Consider the following 21752-nt stretch of genomic DNA (forward strand, 5'->3'; position numbering starts at 1 on the left):
CCCAGACAAACTTTTTGGCCAACCCAATGTTATTAGTTACTTATGGTATACTAGTCCACTGTACCAGGCAAGAAAGATGCAGAGATTCAGTGAATGAAGGATGTGAATATTCCCTCTTTATGAAGTGATACATTTCAGCAGTGAAAAAGTTCTAGATGATTCTACGATAATGTGAGTGCCAGTATTGCCTAGAAAATGATTTGGGGAATGAATCATTTGACCCCCCCCGGACATACTTCTAAGCCTAAGGACACTTTCTTTTTAACCTGTGTGTGCTCCCTTTTCCCTTCGATTAGTGTGACTGATTACATCCTCACCGCCACCCCCAATCTTTTTCTATTCATTTACGCAAAGTATTTTGAACTAGTTTGATATAAAGAACAATTTGTGTTCGTTTTCTCTCATTCTCTGTTCTTAAAGACTAAATCACCTGAAATAGGAGTCCTCCAATTTCAAAGTGGCTTTCAGGCACAACATTATTTGTTTTATAGCATTTGGGGATTGATTTGCAGGACCTGTTGGACTGGGGCAAATGAGATGATTCTGCTACCTATTTTTTTTTTTTTTTTTTTTTTTTTTTTGCGGTACGCGGGCCTCTCACTGTTGTGGCCTCTCCCGTTGTGGAGCACAGGCTCCGGACGCGCAGGCTCAGCGGCCATGGCTCACGAGCCCAGCCGCTCCGCGGCATGTGGGATCTTCCCGGACCGGGGCACGAATCCGTGTCCCCTGCATCGGCAGGCGGACTCTCAACCACTGCGCCACCAGGGAAGCCCTCTGCTACCTCATTTTAATGTCTTCTGAAAGGTGGGAGGTTCGAACTAAATGGAAGACAACTGATCAAACAGACTGCTTTGATGTGAGAAGAAGTGAACGTTCTGACGTTGGTCTGTTTAGGAAGAGCCGGACGCGTCTCTTCAAGCTCTTGAGTCCCGCCAAGATGATATTTTAAAACGTCTGTATGAATTGAAAGCTGCGGTCGATGGTCTCTCCAAGATGATTCAGACGCCAGACGCGGACTTGGATGTAACCAACATAATCCAAGCTGACGAGCCCGCTGCTTTATCGACCAGTGCATTGGACTTAAATTCCGTGCTTGGAAAGGTAAGTGCATCTAGAAAGCTAAAGAACATCAGCGCGCTAGGTGGATACTAGTGCTGGAAAATTTTGCCGGTATGATTAAAGCCTTGGTTTTCGAGTTTTCAAAGGTGGTGCAAAAAGCACATTCCTCCTCTGATTGTTCCTTTGCACGGAACAGATTCATGAGCGTTGAGTGAAGCCAGGCAGGCTCTAATGCAGCTTCTGGATTTCTCAGAACCGGTGGAGAACAGGGGCGGGGGGATCCTTAGGCGGAAGAGGGAGTCAAGAGTCCCTGCTTCCTGCCACCCCAGGCAGCTCCCGGCAGACTCCGAGCCCTGAAGAAATGGTCGTTCACTCAATGCTTCTCTGAGGTTCAGCCGAGTCAACCCTGACTCTTTGAGAGTGGCCTGAATTTCAGAGCCTTGGCTGTCCAGGCGCAAAAATCCCACCGATCCTTTTGCAATTTTTTGCTAAAAGCCAGTCACAGTCTCATACCTCAGACATATTTTGCTTAAATTCAGTTTGCTGTGTTAAAATTCAGTTGCATCAGCCACCTTTAATGTCAGTCTACAGGCTTCAGTTGATTTACAGGACAATCTGATACGCAAAGAAAGAATATCTTGTTACAAGTGGGTGCAAGAGGGTTCATCCCGAGAATCCCTGCTAGCACCCTCCCCTAGAATTGGTGATAGAAAACAGTCCTGCTTAAAGACCTAACAAGCGGAGGCAGTACTGCCATGTCTCCCCCAGAGCTGTTTTTGGTAACGTCCGTCCCTCTGCACTCATGTATCCCTTCATCCCCCAGTTTGTGTTTGCACGCACCGGGGGCCCATGAGACCCCACTCAGCCAGTCCCCCAGGGAGCCAGTCTGCATAGGGGATGAGTCGGTGAGACAGCTGTGCCGGGTGTCCCAGCATGCCAGGGGGCCTCCCAGAGCACATGGTGCTTCAGATAAACCTTGATACCGCAGAAGGCACAGCATCAAGTAACACGATATGTTCAGAGAAATGCAGAGCATCAGTCAGGAGTGGCAAGACCAGAGGCCAGATTGTGGCCGGCTGTGGACAGAAAGCCACAGAGTTTGGCCTCTGTTGTATCATATGAGTTCATTAGTTATGAAGAGCGGATGTACAGAAATAAGATAGTCCGCATCTAAAGGCCATGCATGTTGCAAATCAACTATACTTCAATAAAATAAATTTTAAAAATAAAATAAAAAGGCAGTGTGTTTTGGCACTTTAATTCACACCTAGATTTTTAAAATCTCCGAGTGAAGACCCTTTTCCAAGGGGCTCTTCATTGACACGTAACTCAAACAAATTGCTGTAGAAACTATATCCTATCGGGCATTAGAAAGATTTAGTAAATGGAGTAATAACACGTGTGATTTTTTTTTTTAACTTAGGGACAAATAGAGGTGTCAGTCCTAACATGTACTAATTTGAGTAGAGTCACCTTTTATTTATTGGAAGCAGCATTGCAGGGGTGGAGGGTTGGAGTCGGCTGCTGTCCCCTGCTTCCTACCGAGCCGAGCCCCCTTGGTAGCTTCCTTCCATCCCCAGCACTCGCATCCTTGGCTGCAGGTGGGGTGACATTCGTACCTTCTTCCCGGGAGGTGACGATTCTTTAGAGAAGCCTGGTGGGGTTCTAAGCACAGCACCTGGTACGGTATCAGCACTCGGGTTGCTGTTGGTGTCATCTGCTCTGTTGGGGTTTTGCTCCCCAGGATTACGGGGCACTGAAGGACATCGTGATCAACGCCAACCCCGCCTCGCCACCCCTCTCCCTGCTCGTGCTGCACCGGCTGCTCTGTGACCACTACAGGGTCCTGTCCACCGTTCACACGCACTCAGCGGTCAAGAGTGTGCCGGCAAACCTCCTCAAGTGCTTCGGCGAGCAGACGAGGCAGCAGCCCCGTCACGAGTACCAGCTGGGCTTTACTCTGATTTGGAAGGACGGTAAGCGGAGGGGCTGGGTGACTAGGAGGCAGTGGGGGATGGGAAGGGGGCGGTCCGCAGCTGCGCAGACTCCTCGGCTGCTTGCCCTCAAAGTCTAGAGAGCTTGGGCGGGGCGGGGCGGGGTGGGGGTGGGGTGTTCTACGAGAGGAGCAGGCGCACCTTGGCCCAGAGATGCTCTCCTTCCTCTGGGAAGGTGAAGGTCTGAACTGAGAGCAGTCTCCGAGGGAATCCTGTCTAACCAGCCAGGGCAGGGGAGTCACGGCTGTCACGGCCGTCTTGCCCTCACATTCCAAAACCCATCATTATGGGGACACTGACGTCCTCTTTTAATGGACATTATCCATTAAAGGGTGGCAGGATGTCATTTATTCATTATCTCACTGGTGTGTGCGCTTCTCCCGGTTAAGTTCCTACAGAGGGAATTGAGTTCATGTCCATCCATCGAGGCCTTACGGCCCTCAGCCACACACTGAGGGCCAGGGTGAGGGCAGCAGGAGGTCCTGGCCCGGGAGATGGGACCCCTGGTCTCCAGGCCTCATGCCCCGATCCTTAGGCACAGGGCTTGGAACAGATGGTCTGAGGTCCCTTCTAGCTTGAAAACTGTCATCATCAAATACCAGAAATGGTTACTTTATAACTTACAGTTTGCACTGTTTAAACCTGCAGTTTAAACTTTCTTGAATATTACTAACCTTTTGGAGACCGACTAAAACTGCGATTTTCTTGAAAATACACTCTCCCTGGCCACCGGTTCGTGACTAACAGGGAGTCCCTGTGCCACGCTCTACGAGCACTTCCTCCGGCGGTGCTGCCCTTGTTGACATTTCATGGAGTGCTTATTTCTTTTCAGTGCCGAAGACTCAGATGAAGTTCAGTGTCCAAACGATGTGTCCCATCGAAGGAGAAGGGAACATTGCACGCTTCCTGTTCTCTCTCTTTGGCCAGAAGCAGGATGCTGTGAATTTAACCCTTATAGATAGCTGGGTAGATATAGCTATTTTTCAGCTAAAAGAGGGAAGCAGTAAAGAAAAAGCCGCTGTGTTCCGTTCCATGAACTCTGCTCTCGGGAAGAGCCCCTGGCTCGTCGGGAATGAACTCACGGTGGCGGATGTCGTGCTGTGGTCTGTTCTCCAGCAGACGGGGGGCTGCAGTGGGACGGCACCAGCCAACGTGCAGAAGTGGATGAGGGCCTGTGAAAACCTGGCGCCTTTTCACATGGCCCTCAAGCTCCTTCAGGGAGCTTTGGTCACTGATTTTAAAGGGTTTAAATTTTAAGGATGGTGCTGTTTTGTGCCTATTATTGGTAAAGGGACTTGTACTAAAATCAAAGTCTTTATCTAGGCCAGTGGTTAAATATCAATAAATGCATCATATAATTAATTTGTGGTTTTTATTTTATTTAAAATCCAGCAACATTGTATGCAATATACCGTGACAATTGCCAGCTACGTGGCAGGCACACTGGGGTACAAATATGAACGTATCATATCACTGCCTTTGAGGAATGTACACTTGGGGAGAAGCAAGTCTGTGAGGAAGGAGGGAGCCCGTGGGAACAGCGCAGTGTGGAGGGTAGGAAGGCCAGCAGCCATCAACCTGGAACGGTGCAGCTAGTGCGTGGGCCTGGGCTTGGGCAGTGATGGGTCCAGAGCACACTTAGGTCTCTGCAGTAGAACCTAGAGGAGGACTTGGTGGTCAACAGGCAGAGTTCAAAAGAGAAAGAACAGCTGAGGATGAGGCCTACACTTTCACTTTCAGAGACGGGATGGATGGTAATATTAAAGTGAGAAGTCCAGGAAAAGGAGCGTGTGGGGTAGGAGAAAGGCAAGAACAGAACAGGTTTCGCTGCGAGCAGTCTTAGGTTCAAAATGCCAGCCTTAAAAGGTACTTTCACAACCTCACTTTAACAAGTCTTATACAGGCTTACTAAATACAATTAGTTATACCAGCCATACCCTAATAAAGATTGAAAATTTACATTCCAGTTGACTATTTAGCTTAAAAAGTCCACTCTCATATTTACAGAGCCTATTGAGGCTAGACGGGCACACCCCCGTCTTTCAAGCCACCCTCTTAACCTCTTTGTCTCGAGAGAGGAGACTTAGCTGCTTCTTTAGTTCTTCAATTTCTTTTTCTTGCTCTAGTATCTTCATCTGTAGGGTGAGATTAACCTGTAAAGAGAGAAAATTTTAAGCTCTGTTACAACGGCTTCTTCCTTTACTTTTAAATATACAGGCCTGCCTCTCTTTGCACAGTTCCAGTACGCGTGGATTCCAGTTCTCACAGCTTATTACGCGTCACCCAGCAACGTGGGTCAAGTGTCAGTTATCAAGGTATAGTGACTAACTGCCTTAGCGCTTCAGTCCACGAAACACTATGTGACCCACCATACATGTCATAATCAGGACCAATCATCACTTCCTTCAACAGCTCTGGTGGTTGGTCACCGTGCACCCGTTAGTCGGTTCACACACAGGCAGTGTGTGGAGCTGTGCTGCCTCCTGTCTCCCGGTGATAAGCACACGTGACATTTTTGAAAGAGGGAACTGGCCAACGAAGATGAAAGTACAGCAAAGTAATGAAAAGTGAGGATGCTAGAAGTGAATATCAAACGCACGGTGTTACAGACGCAACAGCTGATGGTGGGAATGCTGATCCCCGCCACCGTCAGACGCACTGAGTGAAGACTGCTTATCAACGTGAACAGGAAAAGGATGAAGATGTCCCCAAGAAAACTTCACATTAAAAGAACTCTTGGAGACAGATCATAACATCAAAAGTGCCAAAGATAAAACGCCAGAAACGGATCCAAAGTTAGCGAGGGGTATGACAAGTCACCAAGGCATAGAAAAGATGCTCACTCCGTGTCCTAAGTTATAGGACGAGATGAAGGTGGGCACTATTCAAACTACTCTGGAAACACTTTAATTCTCAATTATAGTTTTATAATTTTTTTCATTTCCACACACATCTGTAACTGATAATAAGAGTCTTAATGTTCTGACAAACATTTTTAAAGGTCATGGGACGACTGTGACTTTTCCCATTGATCATGAAGCTCCTTTTGTATGCTGTGAGCGCTGCGTGGCCATTTTCACAGTCCTGCCCTACACAAGTGCAGAGTGAGGGCCACCTGTCTATGCAAATTTATCTGTGCAGGTATATGCACAGGTTACTTTATAAACAATTCTACAAGAAGGAGAAACCCTTACCATTAACAACAAATAACTACGGTCTCTGCTCTAGCTTCACAGGGAGTTAGAAAATTCTCTCCATACATGGATATCAATTTAACAACCACATCTGCTATTTTTAGAGACTGACAGAAAAGCACTACACCTACCTGTTTACCGTTCAATCTACTAAAATTCACTGTTTTACTTGAAAACAAACAAGCCTTAAACAAAAGACAAATCAACTAACCAGTTGCAAGTGGTTCCCCAACTCGTGTGCATCAGAACCGCTTCGAGGGTTTGTGGAAGCACAGAGAGCAGCCCCTTCTCCCCCAGATGTCTTTTAATAGGTCGGTGGGGGAAGCGGGGTGGGGGTCTAAGAATTCTGTCGAGCTCCCGGTGATTTTATGCTGCACTCTGGAGCCGGTGCGTCCACCCAGTGCCGCTCACACGCTGGGTATAAATTACTCGGAGATCTCGCTACAGTGCAGGTCTGGGATGGAGCCCCGGAGCCTGTGTTTCCAACAAGCTCCCAGGTAAGGCTGATGCCGCTGGTCGGAGGACCCACTTTGAGTAGCAAAGCACTAGAGAACCTGTGAATTTCTCTTTGAGTCAAGCTTTTTTAAGTCTTAGAAAGTTTCTGTGTATACCTGGCACTGAAACGACATGTCAGGAAGGAGGAAGGGGATGGGCTGCCTGGAGAAGGACCCCCACAGGACAGAAAACCAGACTCCGCACTGGGATGCTGAGGTCTCAGGGAGGGTAAGGCGGTCTCGGCCACAGATGCTCCAGCTCCCCTGAGAATCACTGCTGTCCTATATCCTTTGGTGTGTGTGCCATTCTACTAGTAGATACTTTATAATAATTCATAAAACGCCATATCCCATAGTTGGAAGGGAAAATTAAAACCTTTTGACTTAGCAAGATGAGGCTCAAAACTGGAGCCCATGTGACCATTTTCAGAGTAGACAGTTGGCAGTGGTCATCTAGCTTACCTGACAAGTACGCCACTGGCAACTCTGAGAATGGGTTGAAATATTTTGTTTCCATAAACCTGATTCTAAGCTCAACTGCTCTTCGTGAAGTGGGATTCACAATTTAAACAAATTCCATTTTAAGCTTCATATTTCCCCCAGTATTAAAAAAATCATACATACATTTCCAGAATTTTGGAACAGTTCACTCTGCAGCAGCTGAACAGCAGACGGCCTCTGGGATGAGTTTTTTCTGGTTAAGTGCTGGATGTACTTGGCTTGGACGGGACACCTTTTACTGAGGGACTCGGGGATCTGTCCACTTCTTAAACCCGTTAAAACATGTGCTCGCTCCATTTCTGTCCCAAACGGCTGAAAGAGCTCCAGCAGGATAACACCCAAGCTATACATATCTGACTGAAAAAGGGGGGAAACGGTCAATGAGTAGTGAAATACACAGAGTAACATTTCCATTCCCACCCACCTTCCTTTCAAAAGCGAGAGGATTTTCTACAGAAGCATGATTGACAGCCCCTACAATGGAGGGAACACAGCGGGCTGGTTCGTCCCTCACAGAGGCAGGTGTCTGCCAGCTGGATCTACTGTAGGTGATCTACAGACAGATGACTGTACTCTTGCAATCCCCAGCTCTAACACCAAAAAGGGGCATCCAGGGGCACGAAGGACTGAGGGCCAGGCGAGGGGCAGGGGTGATCCCGGCCGCCCAGAGCAGTCACTACCATACAACTGACTCCACTGCTCCTTGAAGGCCAGGTATAGCCTGAGAGAGACATGAGAGGTCACCGAGGGTCCCTGCAGCCTACCCCGGTCCCACCTCTGCCTCCGCTCAGAGTTAGGCATTCTTGGTAAAGTTTTAGCAAACTCTGCATAAAACCTGTCACTTTTCCTAAAAACAGTCTTTTAGGAAGGTGTTTACTACATAGGATTTTTGGAGCTGCCATGGTTTTTCTGGCAGCTCTTCCCCAATCACTAAAAAGTTGAATGATTCATCAAAAGGAAGAAAATTTACTAGGCTGTTGTTTTGAGAAAAGAATTTACTTTAACATTCCTTCGAGGAACGAGCTGGATTAAAACTCTTCCGCATCTTCATTCAACCTCAGAGGGAAGCAAGTGTCATGCTTGTCAGGGGCACTATTTACCTAAGCTTGAAAGCAGAATGAACGGCTGAAAACAGACTCTGGTGAATCCTGCCTTCCTGAGGGGAAGGTGATATCTTAAAGGGAAAGCTCATTGCAAAAATTATTTTGTGACACCCATGGATTTGGAAATAGTAAAATAGCCTAAAAAAGTCAGATTCAGTTGAAAAGTGAGGCTTTGCACTATGGTAGTTTGATGTAAGAGATAACCTACCACACTCCGCTATTTCCAAATCACTTCGACGTCAGACCTTCCACTGCATTTACTGTACTTTTTGTTACCTATGACTGCAGGGTGAGTCCACTGAAAGGGGAGAAGGGAACAAACACTACCTTGGCATCATACTCGGATCCTTCCAACTGCTCAGGGGAAGCATACAGGCAAGTGCCCACTCTGGAGGTATGTGTGGGTGTTCCTGTAATTTGAAAAGCCAGAGATGAAGCATGACAGGGTTAGCGTTGTCGACATAAAGACCCCTGACTGAGCGGGGCTTTGCAGCTCCCAAGGAAATGAGAGTTGCTTTCTTTTTAAATCTCACCTTTGCTGTTAAGTCTTTAGAGACAGTGTTCAACCATGTCTCTCTCTCTCTTTTTTTAATGCAGAAACAAACAAAAACCACCACCAAGATAAACTTACTCTTTCCATTTCCATTGGCCCAGTCTGTGTTCTGTATGATGTCTGCACAGGCCAGGCCAAAGTCTCCTATTTTTACTTGCTGATTGGGGCCATGAAGAAAAATATTTCTGGGCTGTAAACAAACAGAACAGGTCAACTCCACGGTGTTCTAGAATGAATAGTGAAAACATGTGGATGTTGAGAGTTTTCAACTCAGGAGCCAAAAGCCCCTCAAGAATTAAAAATGAGAGCAGTGGTTCTCAAACTCGGCTGCACATTAGCCATCACCGGAGGAACTTTAAACAAATCTCAGCGGCCAAGCCACTCCCCAGACGGACTGAATCAGATTTCCTGGAGGTGGACACAGGCATCGACATTACTTAAAGTCCCCAGCTTATTCCACTAATGTAGAGCGTGCTTGTGCACAAGTGCATTTCAGCCCTGATGGAACCTCAGAGTCACCGAGAAGGTTTTAACAACTACTATCCTCTCAACAAGTCAAAGACTTTGATTATTATTATTTTTAATGAAAACACTGATGTTTTTTAAAGCTCCCAGATGATCTAACATGTTAGCCAGGGTTGGGGATGGCCAGGTCACACTCTAAAGGTACACATTTCACTCTATTGAAGCAATCATCACAGACCCAACACATTTCCCGATGGAAGTACCCCCAGACCAGTGGAAAACGCACCTCTGTTGGAGGCGGGGTGGCATTCCATTAAAAACTAGAAAGCGTTTAGCTTAAAAGTTAGGTCTTCTTAATGTAAATGTTTTGTTTGTATAAATTCCCTTATTTTAGCGTTGTCAGGTTTTTTTAACAGTAGCTGAATGGGAAGAGAAAACAGAAACAATCTTAGGTGCAAGACGATAATCCGGATACGCTTTTGTGGCTAAGTAGAAAGTCCTGGAAACTGTGGTCCTGTATCTGGCACTATAGATACAGGAACAACATGTGAAAAAGTTTGGTTCTGATATAAAAATGCATCATCTTCACGGATACCATTCTCAACAGTTCTAGAACTGAATGGAAAGAATAGAAAGAGACTGAGACTGACCAATTCTGTAACGTGTTTGCCCTGAATTCCTAAGTCCCCCCTCGAAGTTGTACTCATGGGAAACATAACCAAGAGAGGCAGCAGGGGGCAGGTGGTTGACGGGGCCCAGGCCCTGGAAGAGGGCGCAGTGGTGTCATTCCACACCAGGCTCTACGAGGCCATCCTGAGGGAGGGCGGCACCGCACTCCGGGCTCTGCTTAGAAGCCACCCGTCAACCAGCCCATGGCCGTTCTGGCCAACTCCACCAGCTACAGATCACTGCTGAGCCAGGTACCCGCGTTCTCTTCTCGGTCACTTTTAGAAAAAAGACGTGATGCTTCAGAAGGAACGCCACCTGATTCTTGAGGACTCACTACACCTGGCTGCCTTCACCGTGCCCGAGGCTGGATGGTCCACGCCGAGCACACTGCACACCCAAAGCCATGTTCTGCTGAGTCTGCGATGACTCCTTCCAGGGATCACAGGGGCACTGACTGAGCAGAGACTGGGGCTTGCTTGGCTGGAAGAACATTAATGTCATCCTCTCAAATGTGCCAATGATGATTATGTCTGTGTGCTGGAATCCTTTCTCCCTTTTTTACATATAGTTTTTCATTTTCTGAATTTTTATACAGTAATTATTACCCTTATAACTTAAATTTTTTTCAGAAAGTCACCCTCTGCCCTTATCTTGCAGTCGTGCTGTAAAGGCCTATATGTGTGTGTGTGTGTGTGTGTGTGTGTGTGTGTGTATAAAGAACTCGCATAAACAGCTCTGCTAATCATAGACAGAATACAAGCAGCATTAACTGTGAAACCCTGAAAGTGCAGGTTATACTACTGATGCTATGACTTTGGCAAAGGCTTAAAAAGCAAAACCTACTTGTCAATGACTCTCTGGGTTAATGTAAGGACTAAGGGACTTGATAGCAATTGCCATTAATTTTACACAATGAGCTCTTCACAAGAATCAACTTTTGAAGCTTTAAGTAAATTATATCTGCTGCCTTGGTAAATCTGCATTTATGTAAAATACAGATTTTTATAATATCAATATAAAATTGACTGGTTTGGGGTAATTTAAAACAGGCAAAAGAAGAATTTCAATGCACATAACAGAGATATACTGAACCAAAGAGATGCTAAATACAATTATTTCCTTTGAAATAGCAAGCTAACACAATTATTCTAACTATATTGGGCTACTTGTAATGTATTTTTTCCCCCCAAAGCAGACGCAGCCCATCATCCCCATCCACCTGGCCGCGGAATACCGCAAGGCACAGAGTTTGCTTTGTTTGTTAGAACATGGTGCAGACCCAGAAGTAAGGTAAGTTAACTCAACAGGTGACTGTTTCTAAGGACACACACGATCTGTGTTCCTTTCCTGGTCATGTCTGGACTCATCCATTCCCCATGGGTGATGGACTACAGGTTACCACGTTTGGAATAAACCAATTTCCTTACTGACTAGATGAGATCTTCTGAAAAACCGGAAACAATACAGGAACACAAATCAGTCAGCCCCCTTAAAGCATCGTGAGTATTAAGCACTCAGCAATGGTGTTGTGGAAAATTAAGTCCTGGTCACAGCCCTCAGGGAGTTTAACAACCTAAGTTAGATATGAAAAATAAGGAAATGGAGAGCTTCCCTGGTGGCACAGTGGTTGAGAGTCCGCCTGCCGATGCAGGGGACACGGGTTCGTGTCCCGGTCCGCGAGGATCCCACATGCCGCGGAGCGGCTGGGCCCGCGTCCGGAGCCTGTTCTCGGCAACAGGAGAGGCCACAACAGTGAGACGCCCGCGTACCACACACACACACACACAAAATCTACACTTTAAAAACAAAACAAAAGAAAAAAAAATGGAAAGAGGCAAGGGATTTTCTTGGAAAGAAGTTTATCTTGCTTCCCAATATACCTTCACCGCCTAAACCAATGCTGACACTTCCTAAGTGCCCAATAAATATCATCTGAATGAATGGGAGAAGTTCATGGTATAAAAGAGAGTCGAGCCCCAAATCCTTACCACGCTCCGGAAGGGCGCCCCACCCCGTCTTGCTCTCACCCCGCCCCCGAGCCTCACCCCAGCTCTGCAGGTCCTCCCAGGACTGGACCATCACGTTCCCCCTCCCCACAGGATTCCTCAGTACACCCTTCCCACGCTTTCTCGCCCTGGGTGGGGCCTGCAGACCTCCTGAGAACTTTGCCCACTGGCCTGTTTACTTAGCTCTTTCGGACTAATGCTTCCACACCTGACTGTAAGCTCTGCAGGGTGGGGACTGTGCTGTTTCCCCACACCCCTGGTGCAGGGCTTACACTAAATCAACAGGTGAACTGAAAGTCATCTTCTAATCCCAGTGGAGCAGTCAGATGCTCATAAGAGACCTTCCCTTTTCTCTGCCACAATCAAGGAATCTTGGAGGCAATCCTGAGAGATTTCAGGAGATGAGGAAAGGAGATGAGGGCCGAGTTGTCAAACTCTCACTCCGCCTGCGCTGGGGAGGGACTGACGATAAACTCCAGCTGCAGCCCCTGCCATCCACACACACGAGTGAAAAGGCCAGGTAGAGGAGCAGGTGCGGGGCCACCAGGGGACTGAGTTAGCGGGCGTTCTGGCCCTTCATGGCTCACTTCTGTGGGAATCCCGGATCACACTCGAGTCCGCACAATTTTACTGAATGGCTGCTAACTCAGCACAGCCCTGAGGGGCTGTGGACACAGAGCTAACTGAGATGCAGCCTGGAAGAGGCCACCGTCCCAGCAGGAGTAACAAAGCTGACACGAGCTGCGACAGGAAGCTGGGCCCCTCCATGCTGTGATGCATACCACCCTGTCCCCGCAAGACGCTGGGACACCCCAAGAAATTAAACAGCAATGCAGATTCTCAAACACTTCTCTAGAGTAATTACGAGGGATTATCTTAAATAAATGTTGCCTTCTTAAGTAGTAGCTCTCCGCGTCGAGCCATTCCCACTGTGAACTGAGCGTAATCTGCCATCAGTACCTATTCCAGAGACACAAGAGGCCTCACTACGCTCCACCTGATGCTCCTGCACTGGCCCATCACCTCTACCATGTGGACGAAGCCGGGGAACAGAATCCAAAGGATCCTGACGGACATCCAGAACGATGCAGTCCTGTGTCTCCGCATTTTGTGCGAACACGGGGCCCAGGTGAATGTGCGAGTGGACAGCAACAACGGGCGCTCCCGGCTCCACCTGGCCATCACGTACGGGACCTACCCAGTTCTCTCCATCCTGGCCCAGAATGGTGCCCAGGTCAACGCCATAAACGAGTCCAGCATGACACCCCTGCACATGGCTGCAGATATAGTGAATAAGGAGATGATGGAAACGCTCATTGCCCACGGGGCGAACGTCAACTGCACCGTCTCCTCCACAGGCAACACGGCCCTGAAGCTGGCGGTGTGCACCGTGGCAAGCAAGGCCGGCCAGCTGCTGGCTGCAGGCCTGAGCTGCATCCGCCTGCTGCTTGTTCACAGAGCCCAGGTGAATACGCAGGACCATGAAGGTCAAGCCGCGATCCACAAGGCGTGTTTTGGAGGCAGAGAGGCAATAATCTCTTGCTCGAATTTGAAGCCAATGTTAACATATTAACAAGAAATGGGGAATCTCCGATATATATGTACCTTCAGCGCGGTTCCAATATAACAGACACGGCACTTCTCACCAGGCTGCTTTACCACTCTTATCCTTTGAGATTGACCAATAACCAAGGAATTCTACCTGCAGGAATCACGCTCCCAGAATTCCACCTCCTAAGGGAAACCCTAATAAAGTTATCTCAAAAACCCTTATCCCTAGAGGACAACTGTAAAAGAAATGTCAGAAATATTTATGGGGAGAAACAAAAACAGCACTTGAAGCGACTTCTCCCAGGGAAGATCTGGAATTCTGTATATGGTTATTATGATTTAGCTCACCTCCTGAAATAAGATCTCAAAGTTGCACAGAGCCACAGAACTTCAGTAACTCACGTCGCATTTTCTGGCTAGGCATGTACCCAGAAAATACTTAACCCATCACCTTATACATCCCAAATGTACAAACTACTGGTTCTTAAACCTTTTTCAAAAAATAAACTGATTTGCACATTAACTTTTTCTTCCTAAATAGTCTTTTAAATGCATTTTCCATGATTTAATTTTTGCCCCAAAAGTAAGTAAATTAATTTAAAACTCTCAGCCAAAAAAGTAAATATATTTTCTCTCTCTCGCTCTCTTTTTTTTTTTTTCTGGCCATGCCGCATGGCTTGCGGGATCTTAGTTCCCCAACCAGCGACTGAACCCGCACCCCCAGCAGTGAAAGCATGGAGTCCTAACCACTGGACCGCCAGGGAATTCCCTATTTTCTCTCTTTCTTGATAGTCTTTTATAAAAATTGGAATAGTCATTACAGATTTTTAAAACAGCAGAAAAAAATTTCCCATGTTAAATTTCTTTTAAGAGGGATAATTATAGAAACAGATTTTACCTCTAAGGCAGAAATGAGTATTTTTGTCAGCAAGAAATACATTTAGCATCATCAGTTATATTAGTACTCAGAGCACACTTACTACCTGAAAACAGCTAGAATTTTCGAATGCCCAAAGATTACTCCTTTTAAATTCAATCTAAAGTTTTCACATTCTAGACCTATGGAACAATGATTTATACAATATAAAGGTAATGATAACCTCCGAGGTAAATAAACTAGGGTACATGATCTCATTTAATTCAATAAACCAATACCCAAGTCACCCCTGTAAGCAGCTGTCAATGATTTAATCTTCCCCACTTACCTTTAGATCTCTGTGTACAATTCCCATGTTATGTATGTAAAACACACCTTCCACCAATTCTTGAAAAATTTTTGTTGCAACACTGGCCATAACATAAGGACCTTTAAGTTAAAAAAAAAAGTTTTATTTCTCTAATAGTTTTTCACTTGTTACATAACATCAAAATGTAATGAGGGGACTTTCCTGGTGGTGCAGTAGTTCAGAATCTGCCTGCCAATGCAGGGGACAAGGGTTCGAGCCTTGGTCCAGGAAGATCCCACATGCCGTGGAGCAACGAAGCCCATGCACCACAACTACTGAGCCTGTGCTCTAGAGGCCGCGAGCCACAACTACTGAGCCCACATGCCACAACTATTGAAGCCCGTGCGCCTAGAGCCCCTTCTCCACAACTACAGAAGCCACTGCAATGAGAAGCCCGTGCACCCCAACGAAGAGTAGCCCCCACTCGCCACAACCAGAGAAAAACCTGCGCACAGGAATGAAGACCCAACGCAACGAAAAATAAATAACTTTATTAAAAAAAAATGTAATGAACGTAGTTATAAATACATTAACACCTGACACCACACAACATTCAGACTGTCAACACAGTCAGTACTCCACAATGGTTTCAAACCTAGAAATCAGCAAACAAAGAAGCCACTGCAAACTAGCTCCCAAGAGTCGATGGACTTCTGTCACCAGAAAGAGAGGACCTCTCATGTCACTCAGAGCCCCTGTATTAACTGCTTTGTAAACAATTCTCAGGCATCGGGTGGCTAGATTAAACTACGTTTCAGTCCCCGTCAACCCCTGACATCTGGGGTTTAATGCTAATAAATCTGGTGTCCTGGCCCGCTGTGGATTAAACACATTATTACAAATAACAGAATAAGAAAAAAGATAAATTATTTTAGCCCAAGGGGTGAGCTTCTATTGCCTGGAAGATTTGGAATGCTGCATTTTCCAAAAATGATGGACAAATGAAGTAGAGGGGGGAAAAGGTAAATGAATTAATCAATCTATTAATAGCATAACATAATATGGGAATTTAGAGAGTGGAGAGGTTTGGTAAGACTAAATCAGGGACTTCCCTGGTGGCACAGTGGTTAAGAATCCAACTGCCAATGCAGGGGACACGGGTTCGAGCACCGGGCCAGGAAGACCCCACATGCCGCAGAGCAACTAAGCCCGTGCGCCACAACTACTGAGCCTGCGCTCTAGCGTCCACGAGCCACAACTACCGAAGTCCAAGCACCTAGAGCCCGTGCTCCGCAATAAGAGAAGCCACTGCAACGAGAAGCCCGCGCACCGCAACAAAGAGTAGCCCCCCGCTGGCCGCAACTAGTGAAAGCCCCTGCGCAGCAACGAAGACCCAATGCAGCCAAAAATAAATAAACAAAATAAATAAATATATTAAATAAATAAATAAAATCATAAACCTATTGTTTACCTTTGAGCACGAGAGCACCACATGCTCCCTTCTCCCTGAATGAGCCAACTTTGTTATAGAACTCAAACCTATTCCACACCCTCCTTTTACACTGTCTAGCACATAATTTAGGGACCTCAAGTATTTAAGACAGAAAACTGTGTGTGTGTGTGTGTGTGTGTGTGTGTGTGTAAAAACAATGGTTCCAGGGAATTCCCTGGTGGCCCAGTAGTTAGGACTCTGTGCTTTCACTGCCGGGGCCCGCGTTCAGTCCCTGGTTGGGGAACTTAAGATCCTGCAAATCTCATGGCACAGCCAAAAAGTAAATAAAAATTAAAAAAAAAAACAAAAACAATGGTTCCACTACAAGCACCTCTAGTATGAACCACCCCCGCCCCCACCCCACCCCTGAAGTGACCAACCTGTCTGGGAAGAAATGCAAAAAGGGCTTTCTGACTTTCCCAGCTATTCAGAATAACTACCTTGCTTTGGTCTGTCTTTAATTTGGTTTTCCTTTTAACTCACCTAACACGTCCAAATGGTAGGCAACTGTTGGAGGATTCAGTAATTATACAGACTTGCTCCAGTGATCAGTTTCCACTCAGTGCTACATCCTTTACAGGCACTGCTTTAATCCTCACAACAACCTCATAAAACAGGGATGATCCACATTTTACAGGTGAGGATAGAGACAAAACTGTTAACTGACTTGCCCAAAACCTTCTAGCTGGTGAGTACCAGAGCCATGACTCAAACCCAGGTGTGCCGCTCATGGGAGTGTTGGGAATGATTCACGTAAAAACTGTGATTGATGTAAAGCTGGACACACAGGGCTGGAATGCTACAAAGATAAAACTTTTTATTTTAAAATATTTTTAAAAGAAAAATATACATCCTGCTAGCAGTATGATCCATCTCTTGCCTTCACTGTTTTGACGGGTTTATCGTACTGGATGGTATAGATTAGAGTTCTCACCCCACACTTCGTTAAGGACTCACTTTCCAAACGTAAGCTTCAAGATCAACTGCACATGGGGCTGGAATGAACCATTCTCTTTCCACAAAGATGGGCACATAGCACTATAATGCGCATGCAGAAGGCCAAGGATCCAGTTTTACCGGGCCCTAAAAATACCCCACGCACCGCTTACCATGACTGAACTGAACAAAGTCTGGCATGTTCTAATTTCATGGCAAACAGAGGGGCACTGAGGAGCTGCTGGAGAGAGACGTTATGTCTCCGTCTCCACGGTTAGCTAGTCTAAGATTCTGAGTAGGCCAACTGACCCGTGTTTTAGGCCAAATAAAGGGTTATAGTGTCACTAGGAGTGAACAGCAAATGATTAATGATCGATATTTAGGTGAGCCTTTACTTAGAATCAGGTCACTTGCATCCCCTATTTTGATCATCTACCGCAGTGAATTTCAACTTTGGCCGCACATTAGAATCAACAAGAGAACTTTCACAAAAAAAATAACAAAGGCCAAGCCCTATCCAAGACCAATTATATAAAAATTACTGGTGTGGTCCCAGACAACACCCTTTTTCTAAAAAGATTTCATTTTTAAAAACAGTCTTTGATTTACAGAAAACCTGAGAACACAGTTCCCACTTACCCCACACCCAGTTTCCCTGTCACCAACACCTTACATCAGTCTGGTACATGTCACAATGCACTGATCCTGATACAAGTCCACAGGCTATTCAGACGTCCCTAGTTTTTACCTAATGTCCTTTTTCTGTTCCAGGATTCCATCCAGGATACCACATTACATTGAGTTGTCATGCCTCTTGAGGGTCCTCTGGTCTGTGACAGTTTCTCAGACTTTTCCTGTTTATGATGACCTTGACAGTTTTGAGAAGTACTGGTCAGGTGTTTTGTAGAATGTCCCTCAGTTGGGATTTGTCTGTTTTCTCGTGATTAGACTGGGGTTATGAGTTTTGGGGAGGAAAATCACAGAGATACCGTGACCTTCGCATAGCTTCTTATCAAGGGCACATACTATCAACATGAGTTATCGCTGTTCATGCTGACCTTGATTACTTGCTGAGGGAGTGTTTGTCACGTTTCTTCCACTGTAAAGTTACTTTTTTTATTGACAACATCTTTTTAAAAGTTCCCCAGGTGATTTCTACATGCAGTGTTAAGTTGAGAACCAGTGTTATAATATTCTACAAATATTAACCTAACAGAGTACTTCTAGAGGCTATTGTATAACTGCAGGGGAGCAGGGGGGATATGGATCTTGAGGGAGACAAACTTTTGACCACATGCCCTTCTATAAGGGTTTCTTTAAAGGTTTCTTTATATAGAAGTATCGCATTTTCAGTCTTTTCTTTTTTCTTGGCCACACCGCACGGCATGCAGGATCTTAGTTCCCCGACTAGGGATTGAACCCATGCCCCCTGCAGTGGAAGCGCAGAGTCTTAACCACTGGACTGCCAGGGAAGTCCCAAAGTATCACATTTTCAGGTTAAAAAAATAAAACAAATATTTAAATTTCCCCTTAAAAATTTTTAAAAGCACTTTTCTACCTGAAATCATTATACTAAATTCTAGCATAGTACTCTTAAATATCAAAAAACTATGTATCTATAACAGAAAATATTAACTTCCAAATACCTACTTATATTTTAAAAATGTGATTTTCCCCCCAATCTAAAGCACCTGGAGGCAGAAGGCGGCAGATATGTCTGTAGTTCCCAGCCCAGCTCTCGAACACCCACATGGTACTTACATGCGGATTCATCCATGCTCTCCCAGCCCTGCTGGTTCCTCTCCGTGATCCAGTCCCACAGCGAGAGCTCACACAGCTGCATCTGGATGTGCAGCATCAGGTGGTACTGCACCTAGGGGGCGACACACCACTGGCTCCCATCTGCACCATTTAGCGGACAAATGCTCCCTTGCCTACCCCAGGCCAAGCACCGGGCTACGTGCTGTGGACAGAGACTACAGACACAAGCCTGCCCGAGAAGCCTGAAGTCTAGTGAAGGAGACAGAGGAATAAAGCAATACTTAACACAACACGTCATGACCCAAGTGGGCAGAGGCAGGCCCGGCTGGGGTTAGGCAGGTATTAAATGGAAGAAGCTCTTGAACGTGACAGAGTCCGTGGGCCTGAAACTGTTTAGTCTGCTCTCGAGATAAACAGTTTTTAAAGCTGAAGATAAAGCATCAGGCTGGCTGTATGGTATTCTACTACTCTATGGATACCCCAGAGTGTGCACACACTTTATCTGGCTTCACATAACTAATAATTTGTCCAAGAAAAAAGTAAGCAAAAATTAAGCTCACTGTAGCCCATTCAGGAAAATTTTCCAAATGTATTACAGAGCAATGAATTGATTCTGATGAAAGGTCCCTTAAACTCAACTCCTTTATATTCTGGGAACCTACTCAAAGTTTTTTGTGTTTCATAAAAATACAGAACCTCATATACCTGGAGAACCAGGATTAATTCTACATGCGAGCGTACAGATGGTATATACAGTTTTGTGATTCCAACACGACAGGTTATGCGCAGACCTTGTTAACGTTCAAGTTTAAATACTAACACTCAGTAAGGGTGAGAGCACCAGCACATCAGTGTAATCCTAAGTACTGTAATTAGGACACTGAAAGCTGACCTGGTGATCTGCCTGGGACTTGTCTCCTAAAGTCGTGTTCCAAAATACAGAAAATCTTTCTGCATAACTATATTTTGATAGCATGATGCTAACCAACCACAGAAACAGAACGTGTGTGATGCTTCCTGCTCCAGGGTGTACTTAGGAGATGCCCCAGTCAGGGAGGTCAGAAAAGGACCAGGAGGAGTTTACTAAGAGAAGGAGGGAGGACCAAATACACGGGCCACGTGTCAGGAGGCCGCGCGAGGGCAGAAGAGCAAGAGCAGAGGCAGGGAGGGGGAGCCGAGGAGGGAAGCCGGCTGCGGGGGAGGGCCGGCCACGTCTAATCACCGTCCTCCACGCCGTTATTACAGGGAAACAGCAAATGCGCAGGTTCTGGGAAACTCATCTACCTCCATTTGCCCCAACAAGTTTAAGTTTTCTTCAGAAGATTCCTCAGTGGATGCGAAATTCTCTTCTAGGTCTGAATTATGCCGAAGTGGCAGCCGATGCCCAACAATCGATCTGGAAGACTGGTCAGCCACACCTTTTTCTTGGGGCTCAAGGGACGGTTCAAATTCACTGGCATCTCTTGTGACTACACTGGCGCCGTAGTTCACCAATCTATTATTCTGATTTTCAACGCCAGATTCTCCCAAGGATTTTTCTTCTTCTGGGGTGAATTCGGCGAAGATAATGGATGAGCTGTTACTTTCATCACTTTTAACATCACACTGATCTCTGGAGGCCAAAAAAAAAACAGTAAAGATAAAAACCAATGTAAAAAAAGATCCAGAGCACCTCAACTGTTCCTTCAAGCCTGTATGAATCTTACTGGTAAACTCCTGACAAAAGAGACAACCAGTCTGTCTAGCAGCAGCATTTACTTAAAAATACTGACAGGAAATACCTGAGAGGAGGAAGAATATAACTTAACATTTTGTAATGAAAATAAGAAAAAAGAAAGTCCAAAACACTCCTGAGCTCCTAGTTGTAAAAGGCAAAGGCGACCCAAAGCAGGTGACTGGAGGTAACATCTAGGGCATGAAAGGACACGGCAGCCCACGTACCTGGGGTCCTCCTGGTCAGAGATCACTTCCAGAGACGGCAACTGAATAGAAATTCTATCTGCTGAATAGAAACAAAAGGAAATCTTCAAGCAGCCCAGTTTTCTAATTTATAGTCAAAGGCAGAGCTAAAATACATAAGTAAGACCAAATGAGACAAGAAGTTAAAAATGTCACGACCTTCTGGCAAAATGCAAATACACCAAGCTTATTCAAATGACTGGCAGATTTTAGAAAAGACAAAAACAGAGCTGTTCAACTACGCGAGGGCTCATCGAACCTTCCGTACAGGACCTGACAGTAAATATTTCAGGTTTTGTGGGCCCTAGGGGACTCTGCTGCCCCTACTCAACTCTGCTTTCGTAGTGCAAAAGCAGCCAAAGATAACACACGTGAACGAGCCTGTGTTCTAATAAACTTTACTGACACTGAAATTTGAATTTCATATAATCTTTACAAAATAATTCTTCCTTTGATTTAACTCTTTAAAAAAAAAATTCTCAGCTTGTGGGGTGCACAAAAACAGACATAGGCTTGGTGTCACCCACGGGCTGAAATTTACCAACCCTTCAACTGTTTCATCTAAAACCACTCACCTTGCCTTTGGGCCATGTGAACATGTTCTATCCAGGCAGTGTGATAGCCTACAATATTAGGATGCTGAAGACCAGCCAGCACCTTAACTTCCCGTAGTACCTGAAGAAGAAACATACTTAGAGCTAGTTTTTACTGACAAATTTGTTAAATGTTCATGGTATTAAATAATACTTGTTCCCTCTGTACGAGGAATCTAGACTGTGTTAAAATAATGGGAATACTTCTGTGAGACACAAATGCAGTTGTTGTTTTGGTTTTTTTTTCTGCGGTATG

At 45.7% G+C, this 21752-nt stretch overlaps 3 protein-coding genes across 3 annotated transcripts in view; 2 read left to right on the forward strand and 1 right to left on the reverse strand.

Moving 5' to 3' along the window:
• The first annotated feature begins 847 nt into the window (after positions 1-847).
• AIMP2 (aminoacyl tRNA synthetase complex interacting multifunctional protein 2) lies at positions 848-4396 on the forward strand. The gene is made up of 3 exons (XM_079720162.1): positions 848-1101; positions 2804-3035; positions 3886-4396. Exons 1-3 carry the CDS (start codon positions 994-996, stop codon positions 4308-4310), a joined length of 765 nt encoding a protein of 254 aa, XP_079576288.1. The 5' UTR covers positions 848-993; the 3' UTR covers positions 4311-4396.
• A 31-nt stretch (positions 4397-4427) lies between these two features.
• The window catches only part of EIF2AK1 (eukaryotic translation initiation factor 2 alpha kinase 1), a 31377-nt gene continuing 14052 nt past the window's right edge, over positions 4428-21752 (reverse strand). Inside the window, 10 exon segments of the mRNA XM_079720163.1 lie at positions 4428-5105; positions 5108-5206; positions 7366-7599; positions 8673-8755; positions 8977-9088; positions 14795-14895; positions 18945-19056; positions 20229-20556; positions 20886-20946; positions 21479-21578. Of these exon segments, the coding sequence (XP_079576289.1) occupies positions 5073-5105; positions 5108-5206; positions 7366-7599; positions 8673-8755; positions 8977-9088; positions 14795-14895; positions 18945-19056; positions 20229-20556; positions 20886-20946; positions 21479-21578 (1263 nt within the window). The 3' untranslated portion in view covers positions 4428-5072.
• ANKRD61 (ankyrin repeat domain 61) lies at positions 10069-13949 on the forward strand (the record flags this gene model as incomplete). The annotated part of the gene is given in 5 exon segments (XM_079720164.1): positions 10069-10222; positions 10225-10283; positions 11228-11322; positions 13008-13570; positions 13573-13949. Coding segments are annotated over 5 exon segments (1248 nt in total).

The sequence above is a fragment of the Hyperoodon ampullatus genome, assembly GCF_949752795.1.
Source record: "Hyperoodon ampullatus genome assembly, chromosome: 14".
Taxonomy (NCBI): domain Eukaryota; kingdom Metazoa; phylum Chordata; class Mammalia; order Artiodactyla; family Ziphiidae; genus Hyperoodon; species Hyperoodon ampullatus.

What these genes read in the sequence shown, in the direction of transcription:
- AIMP2 (XM_079720162.1), top strand. Translation starts at nt 994, where the DNA reads ATGATTCAGACGCCAGACGCGGACTTGGATGTAACCAACATAATCCAA. An exon ending in TAAATTCCGTGCTTGGAAAG is followed by an intron (nt 1,102 to 2,803) that starts GTAAGTGCATCT and finishes TTTGCTCCCCAG; the next exon opens with GATTACGGGGCACTGAAGGA. An exon ending in TACTCTGATTTGGAAGGACG is followed by an intron (nt 3,036 to 3,885) that starts GTAAGCGGAGGG and finishes ATTTCTTTTCAG; the next exon opens with TGCCGAAGACTCAGATGAAG.